This window comes from Apaloderma vittatum, unplaced genomic scaffold, assembly GCF_000703405.1.
Source record: "Apaloderma vittatum isolate BGI_N311 unplaced genomic scaffold, ASM70340v1 scaffold9993, whole genome shotgun sequence".
NCBI lineage: Eukaryota > Metazoa > Chordata > Aves > Trogoniformes > Trogonidae > Apaloderma > Apaloderma vittatum.
Window position 1 is genome coordinate 47,489 of NW_009709779.1, and position 14,080 is coordinate 61,568.

Genomic DNA, 14,080 nt, shown 5'->3' on the forward strand with positions numbered 1-14,080 from the left:
GCCCCGTGGGGGACAGGTGTCCACACCACAAAGGTTGGCACTCGCAGGAACCCTTCACAGCAGTCACGAAGCAGTGACCTACAGACTGACCCATTTTTTGCCACTACTGGAAACAGTCTCCTCAAATAGGACTGAAGGTCTTTAATCAGTGGGCTGCATGCACGAATCACCTACCATTGCCTTTTTTGCCAATCCTTTATCTTACCATCCTAAACTAAAAATCCCCAGCCTAGAAATAAGCTCAGTCCCATGAACTGACAGTGCCATACTCTATGGTTGCTTTTCTTCCATATAACTCACTTTGTGCTAGAGGCACGATACATCAAAATATCAAAACCAGTTCAGCTCATTCATCCTCCATTTATTCACTAGTGGGAATACCACAGTAGTCCACAGAATGATTAAGGCAGTTGAAGGTTTCATTAATAATACAGGTGCAGATTTGCCAGGAGGGTTAACCTAACAGTAGGGATCCCCATTAGTTGCTACATCCATCTCCTCCCTCATGCAAGTTGGAGCTGAGTCCTCTTCCATTAATTGACGGTATTAATCCCCTGAGCCATCCAGTTCTCAGCAATGCAGTGAAATGTCGTCATTGTTTACTTCTCAATTGTAATTCTCTCATTCTCCTCCCAGGCACTGCTCTGACAAACTGCTGGTTTTAATTGTTTATGAATTGTATTGACTCAGGTTTCATACTTACATCACTTGCCAATTCATTTGCTTTCTTGGCATTTTGATAAGCTGGAGTGATCATAGCAGGAAAGCTTCCTTTCCCTCTGCGGTCTTCATACTCATCCATATAATCCTAAAGAAAATTCAGAGTGTTTACATATCATACAGGAGCAGGTGGGGCCATGGGTGATTTCACAAAGCCCCGTATTCCTTGTTAATAGGAAAGTTCATTGCTTCATTTTACTTTTTTTTAATATATATAAAAGAAAATAAAATGACCAACTGCAAGAATAAAATCTCCCATTAAATTAACTGTGCCTGCAAAATTACCAGTGCTGCATTGCAAGAGAAATTTAGTAGCAACTAGATGTGGTCAAGATAGCATTCAAATATACAAAGATATAAAAATATACAATGATATACATCCTTCTAATCTCACCTCAGTTCTTACAGAGACGATATCTGCTAGCGTCTCTCTTTGTCAGTGTGTGTTTTCCTGGAAAACTATAAAGATACCTAATGGTTTGGGCAGTCAGGAGATTTTCTCAGATTTTCCAGGTATGGTCATCCTTCCTCTGTGACTTGATCTCTCCACAGCCATTTTTCACATCATAACTGACCAAAAGCAATATTTCTCTAATGTAGTGATATATTTTGAGAAGAGATGCATTAATGAAGCAGAAATATGTAGATATTGAAGTGGTAGACTCCTCAGGGAACAAAATCACGAATCCACTTGCTTCATTTCAAAACACAATTGTTACGGCTTTATACTCTTAAATCTATCTATATATAAGTTCATGTGTAAATGTCTAACAATTTTAAAAGCCTTTTGATAATTTCATAACAAAATATTGGAGCTTTGTTTTTAAGTGGTCATATATAATGGCCATCTCAAAGCTTTCTGTGCAAGATCTAGGGAGACTACGGTAAGTACACAAGTAAGATGTAGCATCTTGTGTCTTCTCAGTGATATTTTGTGAAGAGCTAGTTCACGTGAAAAAAAAAAAGTGTGACATATCAAGAATGTAATGGAGAACACAGATAGAAAGGATCATAAATATTTGGGTATATCTTCTGTGATTTCTCAAGACAAACTAATATATTGTAGGTCATTTTGTGCACCATCAATGTCATATGATAAGATAGGTAATATCATAAGTTTGTGAATAATATAAAGTAATTTTAGTCATTGCATCTATATTTTTCCATAAAGAGGCCCAGAAAATGAAAAATATTCTTGACTAATCATCTGAGTTAGCTTCTTAAAATGCCATTCATTAGTCTGAATTCTTTAGACCAAGTTGGCATTTTCTTCTTCTTCTAACTTTCTCAAATACATTTTTACATCATTTCTAATATTGTTCATATTACAAAAGAGTATATTCAAAGTTCCAGATAATTAATTTTAGACACTTATAAGATCTTTAAACATGAGCAAACCAGGTGTTCAGCATACAGGAATCTCACAGCACAATTCCTTATATTGTCTCATGTTATATATATCTGTACGATGTACTCTTACGGTCTCGACAGAAATATAATCCCTTTACCCATGTTAAGTCATGTTTCACACAGAAAGAACCATTAATTTCAGTGGCTCTGTTTTATTTGAATAAAAATATCAGAATCCAATCTATGAAGATTAAAACTCAAATTAAATTTGAAGTCTGTGACTGAAGTTTCAAAGATATTTTCAAAGAAAACTTAAATTAATTCTAAAGATAGCAGTATTCCAGTGCTTGAAAATGCAATTAGCACTTTTTCAAATTAATTTTATTTGTTGATTCTTGCTAAAACTTGTAGTAGTTCAAAAGACAGAAACTAATTGAAGGCTTCAATGCTACATATTCAAAACTCATATTCTTCAAGGGTGGTTTGCTTTTCACACAATACAAGATGTAGGTTCAGACAGAAGTGGTGAAAAATGTAAAACTCCCAAATGTCTTAGGACAATGTAATCCCTGTTCCTTCACTTCTCCAAAGTATACGGGTCTCACGAGGAGCTAGGATGAAAAACCTCACATAAACCATACAGTTTTCTTTATACAAAACCACTATTCAATTCCTTTCAAATTCTCTGCAGCTGCATTCACTACTGTTTAATTGCACTGTTTCCCTAAATTAATTGGAGTAGAACTTTGGATGCATTTTGGGAGACAACAAAAATAATTAAATTCCCTTAAAAATGAAAGAAAAGCAAAAGGAATGCCACAGACCAAGAACTAAAGCCTGTTTAGTTCCACAAATGTAGAACTATAATTTGTCAAGCCTACAATACCACTTTTGTAGAAGAGCTGAAATCTAAGAGAATTTGCATAACCTTCAGTGCCATTTGCACATATTTAGAGCTGCAAAGATTCTAACATTTCTAAAAATCCTGGGAGGAGAAAGATGTTTAACTATCTGCCAACTTTCTACCATTTCACAACTCCTTTCACTTTTTCGCCTGACTGAATTTACATTTTCTTTCTCATGGAATGGGAGAGTTTCCATAATTCAGTGTGATACGTCACAACACCACAAGAGAAACGGATAGCACATACATGTACACAGATAAAATTTTGCAAGGCAAAGCTTACCTTGTGAAACGACCCTACCATAAGGATCATGCAGTGACAGTGCATGCACCTTGTAGTCTCATCTTCTAAATGTCAAATATGTTACGCATTCAGAGCATGGTGCTGTGGCACACCATCTTTTCCTCTGAGAGCTTGCTTTCTCACACAAGAAAGCAAAGGGAAAATAGGTCTCACTGCAGTTTCTAAAGTCTTGAGCCATCAGCCATAGTAATGATCAACATCAGCATGGGGATCTCTTGGATGTTGCATACCTGGCCATAGTGATCTACATTTTCTCTTGCAAAAGTAACATCTGTTCCAGCTGTATGGCTGGCTTTTCCCTTGATCTCTTTTTCATATTTTTGATGATACTTTACCTAACAGGAAAAAAAAGAAAAGAATCATCCGGATGAATTTACTCTACTACACAGATGCTGCATAACAAACAATAATCAATGACATGCACACGTTGACCATAATGGATTGTCAAAATTCCCCTTGCCACCAACCTACAGAAGTCAAATATGCCACTTGAAGATACAAAACCAAAAACAGTGGTGTACTGTCTAATAATGTACTAGAAACATGAGACTTGCCGTTTCAACCCAGACCATTAATTCAGTGTGCTCAGTACCAGTGTGCTTGTCAGCGGCTACTCCGGTTAAAAAAATGCGTTGTTACTAGGGAACACCTTTTTTATCAGGGTCATCTGCACACCATTAATAAAGGGGCTTGCTTCTGAACTCTGTTGATCTCCCCAGGGAACAAGGGAATTTATAACAATCAACCTTCAAGTTCAGACCAAGTGTTGCACTACCTTTGTGGAAGTCAAAATAATGTCTATAACCTCATGATGCCCTTTAATCACCACGTGTGTATGCTGACACAAATGAAGGGGTTTACACAGATAAAAGGCAAACAAAAACATTTAAATGTTTTACAGTCAGTTGCTTTTGCCTTCAAAATTACAGGTCTCTTCTTAGTTTCCTCAGCGACTCTTAAGGTTCTAAATTTACTTCCACTGAGTTAGCACAATACATTATCTTCAACAAAAAGAGTTTTCCTTTCAGTCACCGATGAAAACAGCACAATGGACTGCACATTTTGAAGCCATACTGATGTCTTTTAAAAAGGAATTTTTAAGAATACAGAGGTGGTGTGGTTTTCTTATGTTTGGAGAGGAGAAAAAAGACAAGATCAGTACACCAAGGAGTTTTAAAAAACAACTTATGGAAAGTAAAATGAGCACAACAGAAAGCTATTTTTTATAAAATCTACACCTATGTCTAATGTATGCATGTGTTTGTGTGTGTGTGTATGCATGTGTATATACTTTATATATGTAATAGCTATTCAAGAACCTGATTTCTTGCATTCATAAAAGCCTCATCCTGCAAAAAAACAAAAGAAGGAACGAACTGTAAGGATTCAAGGGGGGCACAGAAATTCAGGGCAAAGCAGAGTTCTGCGAACACAGCTCTGCCCTGGTACACAGTCCCCCAGAAATATTTTGGTTGTGTAAATTAGAGCTGCACCTCAGTCCCTCTAACTTACACTGAATTGGGCAGAATGAAGTCAAAGACCTACAGCTGACTCCTTATTTTCTTCCTTCTCAGTTGTATGCACATGGAGGCTGGGTAAAGGGGATGCTTTTGCCCACAAAAATCTGGAAAGTTGACTCAAAAAAACCCCCCACCAACTAACTTTCTCTTGTGCACAAAACTCAACTTTGTCCCTGCAAAAGACAATCACTTGAAAATCTGTGTATGAAGTGCACTGCTAACATAACTTCACAGTGTTCATGGAATTTCTGCCAGTAAACATTTTAATCCAAAACCTGTGTGACAACTTTCTCTTTTCTTCCCAAAAAGAGACTTTGCTTTGGACACTTACATCACTGGCTAATTCATTTGCTCTCTTGGCTATTTGGTAAGCTGGAGTGATCATAGCAGGAAAGCTGCCCTTCCCTTTCCGTTCTTCAAAGTCTTCTGTGTATTTCAACTGCAAAATACAAGACGGTTCAGGAGCAATTAGATCAAATGTATCTCAAGTGCACACAAAATCACCTCTTAAACTTGCAAAGACAGGCATTTGATGTCTGCCATCTGCCAAAAGGAAGATGAACCCGTGAAGTCTGAATCTTTACAATGTAGTCTTTAACTACATGACCATGTAACTTCTGTAGGACCTCTGTGTCTCATTCAGGTTATAGGATAGATCACAGTTATTTAAAGAAAATACTGAAGTTGTCTGCAAGATGCCTGAGCTATACATATTAGTCAGGTAGCTTCCTTCTTTACTGTGCATGGCACCCAGCGGCTGAGTATAGAACAGACTAGTTCTCTGCATTCAGTTCTAACAGCCAGCTAGTCCCTAAAATGGCTTAGAACTCAGTATGTTCTTTTTAACTTAAAATATTAAAGATAAAATGGGTCTGCCTTTAAAATATTAATTTTTTTACTTTTCTTCATGTTTGTAAGTGATTTATAAATGTCCTAAGAGCCACTTGTGGAGTCAAAACCAGGTCAAATTATTTTCACTTACATCACTTGAAAGCTGTGTTCCAACCTTTGCATGAAGTATATCTGGAGTGTCTGCAACAGAAGTGAATTTCGAAACTCTTTCTTCATGTCCCCGCTTATATTCTACCTGAAGGAGAAAACATAAAATACATATTACAAACAATAAGCAGCAAACATGCATTTTCTATCAGAAGGCTTCAAAGGCCTAATTTCCTTAAAGTGAATGCCAGAAGCAGACAGAAACAAACCTGGATAATCGAATTTTTAAATAATACTAGGTTTATGTGACCCGTACATTCGATTAAAACATCACAAAAATAGTCATTAATGGCTCAACCAAGAACACACTGGAATGACAATGCAGACAATGTTTGCAAAAAAAAAAAGCAATAGTTTAAAACAATTTCTATAGGATTTATTTCTAATTGTTTTTTCAGTTGAATTGCTACATTTATAAATAAGTAATTTTTGGTGCATATATTGCAAGCGGCTTGTATACGAATTAAATTCAATATTGCAGGTAATTAATTTCAAATAATAAAGAAAGTGCAAAATGTCGGCTGTAATTAAACAGATTAATAAAGTCATAAAATAAAATTAAAGGTAATTAATTAAATAAACATTTTAGAGTAATTCACAATTTTTTCCAGGTTGTGAAAAATTACAGTAGAAGTTGCTACATCTTTCAGGAAATATCTATATTTTCATTTATTCCATATGGTTGTGTTCCCAAGCCAAGTAGCTTGTTAAGCATGTTTCCTGCATCATGTTTTCTCTCTTTGTAGAATTAACAGTACAACAAATATTCATCATAGAACCTACTGTCTAAGGTGAATAGTCTAAACCCAAGATTCTCCAAATTCAGAAGTCTAACACACAATTAAAAAAACTGCAACTTACATCACTGCTTAGTTGGGTGGCTCTCTTGGCAACCTGATAACCTGGAGTGATCATAGCAGGAAAGCTGCCTTTGCCTCTCCGTGGCTCATACTCTTCCGTATATTGAAACTGGAAAATGAATGGGTTTTGTCTGGTTGTTACATAAGAACTCGCTGTAGTTTAATGTGATTCCTCTTTTAATGCTCACTTCCTAAAGGTATGTGTCACTTTATTTAATAGTAAACAAATGAAAGAACTTACACCTTATAAGTTTGCTAGGTAGGAATATTTCCTACACCTAACCAAAAACATTCCCCATTCATATCAATTATCCACTGTTAATTGGCTATGTCACTAGTCCATTGTGTGGTCACAGGCAATCAGTCTTAATTCAGAAGTGGTTTCCATCAGCCATGGAAATACAGTCAATGAAAGGTTTACTTTATGAAAAATAAGATATATCTTCTATCATGAGTTCTGCTCTACTGAAGGAAGCAGCACTGCCTGCTAGACCAGGTCACCTCAGATCAGCAGCTGAAGTGTTTCTCAGTTACATAAATACATAAATATACGATTTCCAGGATGTGCAATAGCAGTCTTATGTGACTTTAATCACTTACTTACATGGTTAAATAGTGTTACTGACAAGACTAAACATGTCAGTCTCTCCTTTGGTAACATCTTACCAAGGGTTGGCTTTGATGAAAGAGTAAGTCTTCAGAATGTGATATACCACGAAAATAAAGCTATTCCAAACATCATCCCACTTACATCACTCAGAGACTTCTGTGCCTGTGTTATCTTGACCATCTCAGGATCTGGGATGGTTCCTGAGTACCACGATTTTCCTTCCTCATAGGCAGCATAGTAAGCATTCTAAAGAACAAAAAAATAAATAACTACCAAAGAACAAAAAATAAATAACTACCGATGTTCACCCTTGTTTTAATACACAAACAGCTGATTTGACAGAAAATAAGGAAACACACACAATGGCATGGAAGTGAAATTTACTCTCTACAGATTTAAAGCACAAGCCTGCATTCCACGTACCTTCAGAATGCCAGGGCAGAACTTTTATAACAAGAACTAACATCAAGATCTCAGGATCTAGGATCCTGAAGTGGGACTCACATAACCTCCCCTGGGACTCAGCTCATTTGCTGTGAAGCTTCGGTGTCAGTAGAAGGAAGACACATTGAGTATGGCTGTATATGAAGCAGTCCAAACAGCTAACTGTATAGATTCACTCTCCCTCACCTTCCGAGTCTTGCACCCTAAGCTATAATCAAGCTACACTGCCTTGAAAAATTTAGCCTAATTAGAAGCAATGGCATTTTTGGCTTTGCAGTGCTGTGAGTAAAACGCTAACAATCAGGACTGCCAAGTGCAACCCTTGGTCTCCTGCAGGCAAGTGGCTTGGAGACTTGAGGGATATTTCTTACCTGAGTGGCCAGTTGTTGGGCTTTATAGGCAGCTTCAATTTCTCTGGACCTTACATCCCACTGAAACACTGATTTGAACTGTTCACTCTCTTCTCGATATTTTATCTAAAAACCAAAAAAGACTTGGTATTAGTAGTTTGTTAGGATAGACTAACACATGCCCCTCTTAGGAGAAGAACAAGAAGGAAGACAAGGTGAACACCGTCTGTTAGTCCAGTGTTATGGAGTCTGCATGAACTGCAGCAAAAAAAGGAGATGAATACAAAACAAAACAACAAAAACAATGCAACTCCCACCATAACAAATCCCTTCAATGCCTGTCAGTTTTGGCTGCACCTTAAACCTGTCTAAAGGAATGCAACTTCCAAAAAACACCTGGCCCTACTAGGTGACCCTTCTTCTTGTCTACAACATACTGACACCCTCAGAAAAGTGGCCTGGGGCAAATTAGATCAGGGAATTAGTATGTAGGCTTTTGCTGTGTTAGCCTTCAACAAAGTTAGTTCTTCATCTGCCTCACTGCAAAAATCACCTACACAAGAGAAGCAGAGGAACAATGTGACGGCACAGAACTAATTTTCCGGGTGGCAGCATCAACACAACTCAGTTTAAGATGACTTGCTCTAGTCAGAATGTTTACCTGTGTCTGTGTATTAGATCTCCAACTGCTACAGACCAGCCTAGTCTTCAGTGCTATCTAATAATGTCACCCTGAACACACATTTCTACATAATACGAGTGCAGAAAGCAAAGGACTATGACAACTACACCTGATCCACCAAGTCTTCAGAGCCCTCAAGATAATAGCAATCACTGAGAGCTTGTAAAACTATTCATCTTTTTGTCCTCCTCCTTCTTTAGATCAACACCACTTACACCTGCTTATGTACAAAAAGGCCACATGGCTTGTAGCTCTATGCCGTTCAAAGACTACGTAAGTACTTCCTCTGTGCCACCCATACTTGGCAAAGGAGTTTTCATGGAAGAGAAGATTGCATTTAGCCCTAAGGTCAAAACTTCTCTCTAGCCCACATCCAGCTTCCGCCTAAGATTTCTGCTATTACTGGAGATGCACGTTTGTAAAGGAGCAGCATACTACACCTGAAATCTAGCACAAAGTTCTGAAAGCACAATTTGTTCTTTAGATAATACTTTTGGGGGAAATAATCAATGAGTATTGAAATCTCTAAGAAATTTCAAGCAGAACATATCATGCAGCTTTAGAAGAAAGAACTACCAACCAGTGGGCAATATTCTACTCTCCTATTTCCCTGCACAGTGTCCACAAAGTATCATGACTGTGTAAATGTAAATGACTGCTATATTTAGTTCTGTGTCATCATTTTCCTGCTGTTACTGTTATCATGGCAGCTACAGAAATCCAACTAAAATCACAGCTCTGTTGTACAACTCACTCTACAGAGCCAAAAACAGTAACGGTCCCTGTCCTGAAGAGTGCAAAATCTAAACTGACTGGACAGAAAAATCACTGAGCATGTGCATCATTACTCCCATTTCATAAATTAAGAAAGAGGTATAGAGAGACAAATGATTTGTCTGCTCACATAGAAATTCTGTGTAGAGGGAGTGAGCTGAATTTTTAACCCTGCATTCGAGTCAGTGTTTCAACATAAGACACGATGTGATAACATCATGTTCAGATTGAAGAACATTTTCTGCTTAAGAAATAATCTTACCAAAAAAAACACCAACAAACTACAGTAGCAAATGAAAACTTTTCCTGAGTTAGCATTATTCTATAGATTTACCAGTGAAAAACTTTTCCTGCACTTTAAATTTCTACAGAAGTATTCCTTTTAAGTAAGTACTGCAGAATCAGCTTCTTTATTACCCTTAGAAATTTTCTCTCTGGAGCAGGACCTCATTATGTGATTGAAAAGGACAGAAGGTGCTTTAGGTGTAAAAAACAAGGGAAAGTGATCTTTGAGCTGTGGTTTGTTTGGCGTGTACATTCACATGCACTGGAAGTATCAGTCTCATATCACTGCCCAAAACCAGAAATAGAACCTGCAGTAATGCCAAACTCATTCCTGACCAGATCTGTCACACACAGTCTAAAGTAAGTGTGCTGGTCACTGCTGAAACAGCTACTGTTCATGATATAGCAAATACCAATGCATAAGAACACTGTACAAGAATGATAAAAGATCCAGTGTCTGAAAAAGGCTATTAATGTAAACCAACTTTGTACAGCTAATACAGAACACCAGAAAGAATTTAGCATGCTATAATCTAAGAAATACAACTTTCTTTTATTGTAATGATGGCTAATCTCATGAAAACACAATGGTTTGTCTACTATATACAGTCATGCAATGAATAGTAATATTTTAGAGTACAAAAAGAAAATAGTATTACGCATAGAAGTGAGATATCTACCAATTATTGGCTGTTTCTGTATTTCTCACTTCGTGGAATTCTTAGAAATGCAAGTTTGAAACAAACGTACCTGGAGGAAAACAATGTAAGACAGAAAAGAATGGCATTCGAAAAAAACGAAGACTTTTAGCACCCCTAGAGGTTTGCTGGGGCAGAGCAGCTTTTTTGAGGACTGATGCAGCTAAAGGGACATGCAAAGTAGTCCATCCTGCACGTGTGAGCAAAACATTTCCAGTCAATCCATACAAAGCTCCCTGGACTTCGTTTTTTCTCCTCTCAGGATCACCAGAAATACTTGACAAAGTATTTATGAGAACTTTTGCTTACGTCCCACTGATACAAAATTTATTTCTCGTTTTGTGCCCTGTAGTATGAGTTTCAGAAGAGATCAGAAAGCAAGTGGGTCATTCTTGCTTCCAATTGCTGTGTAAATCCCCGTGATATAGTTACCAAATTTACATAGCCCTGGGCAGTTTATATGAACAATGCTTCATGTAGATTATTAGATATGGCAGGTAAGAAACTGCTATCCATTTTTCTTTCTGGAAGTAGAAGCAAATCTAGATCTAACCTTTCTTCCTCATGAGTGAGCACATTTTAAAAATTATGACTGAATGACAGGCTGAGATCTTACTGCTCTAAAAGAACACAAGAGGGTAAGTAAAGAAAACATCTTTAAATTTCTAAAACAAGACATAAATACGATAACAAAATGTAAAACAAAGCTAAATACAATTGGTCCTCAGGCTTCTTACCTCACTTACCACTTCTGACAGTTTTTTTGCATTCATATTCATTGGTGTCTCAAACACACTTGTGAACGCATTGTTTTTTGGATTATGCCTAAAAGAGGAAAATGTAAAAAGATAGTAGGAATGTACCAGACAGCCCACCAGAAACGTTCTCTTGGAGCACTTAAAAACACAATATCAGCTTCCACCCCCACATACATAACTTCTCCCCTACTCACACACAGATCTCAGCTTACATTCAAGTTATTATTGTAGGGAGTATGTGCCTAGAGCAAAATTAATTTTAATGATCGTCATATCAATGCTGTGTTTCTAATAACAAAAGAGAATAATAGAATAAAAAACAACTGTCATCTCCCCTTTTTCTGCTGACAAATTTGACAGGAATTGATCATAATACAAAAAAAACTTCCTAGAAAAAACCAACTCCAAAATCTGCATTTTATACTTTTTCCTGATTATTAGCTCAACCTTGTTAACTCTTAACTACTGATTTGGAAAGCACAATACTGAAACAGAACTTGATATCTGGTACCTTTTAACACACTGGATAAATGATGCAGCTTTATATACAGTAACAAGAGTTTCTCATCATTTGAGATTCGTAGAAATCCAAACATATGCACAAAGGCACTAACGATACATATTTCCACATCCCACATGGGACCAGGCTGAGTTCAAATGGTGATCTTTTATTACACTAAAATGACTTGGCATTTTAAACCTTTGCTTTAAGAAGAAAGAAAAAGAAACACACTTACGCTTGACAGTAAGGCTTTTTCTCATGGCTAACAAAGTTGTTTACAGTTAACATCATCTTGCACACTTCGCAGTGAAAACAGGCTTTGTGCCACGTCTGCAAATACCACAAAACAGAAACCAAATGGACATGATTTGTATTTCGTTATTATTGAGTTTTGAATCTTGGTATTGATCCTTAACACTCATTTCATGAATTTGAAGAATTCTTATTCAAATATAGGCCTATTATTAACTCATTTCAGTTTTGAACCCAGTTACGAGTAAAGAATTTTTGGAACCAAGAGATTTGCACTGTGTTAAAAGTGCCAATCTGTACATTTATTATAGTCCAAAATAATAAAGAGAGAGAACTGACCTGATCTATACAGTTAATCTTCTCAGCAGGGTAAACCCCATAGCCACATCTAGCACACGGCTGCACATTCATCTTGAAATCCACAGAGTGAAAAATATATAGGTTTTTACAAAAGGTTCAAAGAGTGTGAAAATGACTTCTTGGCCTGTGCAAAGCACACTCTAGACACTCCAGTCAAGGCCTTTTGCTGTGGTCAATGGCTCCCATTAAAGCTCTGAATTGAAGTCTGTTGCTCTGCTTGCTGACCTTCTGTTTCAAAGTCAGCTGCAGGCTGGCTTTTAAAGCTGCCAGTTAGTAAGAGTGGTTATTTTGGCAACTATGTCAGTGCGTAAGGGAGGGTAGCGATATCTTTCTCTAAATAGAAGAATGAACTCACAGAAACGAATCATGTCCATGTGAATGTTAGAGTCCGATCATTTAGTATTTCAGTTTTGCTGTAAAGCCAGTCGTCATAAGCCCGGGTTGAAGAGAAAAGTATATACAGCAGCAGCAATTTGTCATAATTTGTCCTCACTCTGATACACAGCAAGTGACCTCATGGAGGACTACTCTTTGTTTTGAAAGAGCCTCATATTAGAAGGAAGTGTCACCAGAAGCACAGGCCAGAGATGGGTTTGGAGCTTCCTGGACCTTTGTTGGATCTAGATTTACACCGCTATTGTCCCAGTCAAGTCATTATTTTTTTTCCCTTGGTGCCAGCCCAGCTTCACCTTCTACGTTACGGCTCGCAGAACACATTCATTTCCCAGGTCTTTCTGTTTCATCAACCTATCACTCCATTTCCAGGTGAAGTGTGCAGGAGGAGGCACAGTGAAATGGGGAGAGTCTCTTATCTCAAAATGAGAGTTCTAAACACAATGGGTGCAAATCCAAACATCTATCTCCTACAGGAAAAACTTCAGAAAGGAACATTTACTTTTGAATAGAATGAACAAAGCAGCTATTTAACAGTGTTCACAAAGATTAGGCTGGCATAGATCAGAACATAAAACTTCTTCAGCCAAATAATGATAAGGGGTTATTATGCCTGATACTAGGATTCAAGCAAGTTATTAGGGTTGTGAAGTCTGCTCTGAAAAAAAGAAGCTGTTAAATTCTAGCAGCTACAAATGGTCAGGATTTGAGATTTACATCTCACCTAACCAGAATACCTCCAGCTGCAGGGCTCCACAACCCTGGGACACAGCTAATCCAAGTAAAAGTCTACTTAGTTGTTCCTGCATCTGCACCACTTCCCATGCCTGCAGCAGTCCTGGGATATTGCTAACCACTTTACTTTTCTATAAATTACATACAATTCAGTTGAAATTATTTCTGTCTAAACCTCCTGGGTATGCTTAGGGAGCCTTCTATTCATCTCTCCATGGATATACACAGTTCTGCTTAACTTATTATTGCTACTTTTACTGAATGCTGACAATGTACTGGCACAACATCCCGTCAGCAACTGGTGTGCTGAAAATAGAGTCTCTAATCTGAAGAGCAATGGGTACGGCACAAAGTCCTGAAAACACTTGAGGCATTTGAAAGTAAGTAAACAATATCAGTATATAAACAGACATACTTTTAAGAAAATGTTCAAAGAACATCTTTTTTTTTGTATTAAAATAACCACTGAGTTACCTCACTTTATTCCTTTTGGGAACAGGAGTGATTTTATGTTGACCAAGGTACATCACAATAACATTTACCCCGTTCACACCTATGAACCAAAATAGTTTGGAAGTCT

The 14,080-nt window shown here is 37.4% G+C and overlaps 1 protein-coding gene across 1 annotated transcript in view; it reads right to left on the reverse strand.

Moving 5' to 3' along the window:
• NRAP (nebulin-related anchoring protein) overlaps positions 1-12,423 on the reverse strand; it is a 49,647-nt gene extending 37,224 nt beyond the window's left edge. Inside the window, exons 1-10 of the mRNA XM_009867055.1 lie at positions 12,352-12,423; positions 11,996-12,090; positions 11,238-11,325; positions 8,083-8,187; positions 7,409-7,513; positions 6,659-6,766; positions 5,781-5,885; positions 5,130-5,237; positions 3,509-3,613; positions 704-808 (exon numbers count right to left, since the gene is read on the reverse strand). Of these exons, the coding sequence (XP_009865357.1) occupies positions 704-808; positions 3,509-3,613; positions 5,130-5,237; positions 5,781-5,885; positions 6,659-6,766; positions 7,409-7,513; positions 8,083-8,187; positions 11,238-11,325; positions 11,996-12,090; positions 12,352-12,423 (996 nt within the window). The remainder of the gene's footprint in view (positions 1-703; positions 809-3,508; positions 3,614-5,129; positions 5,238-5,780; positions 5,886-6,658; positions 6,767-7,408; positions 7,514-8,082; positions 8,188-11,237; positions 11,326-11,995; positions 12,091-12,351) is intronic.
• Positions 12,424-14,080: the final 1,657 nt, after the last annotated feature.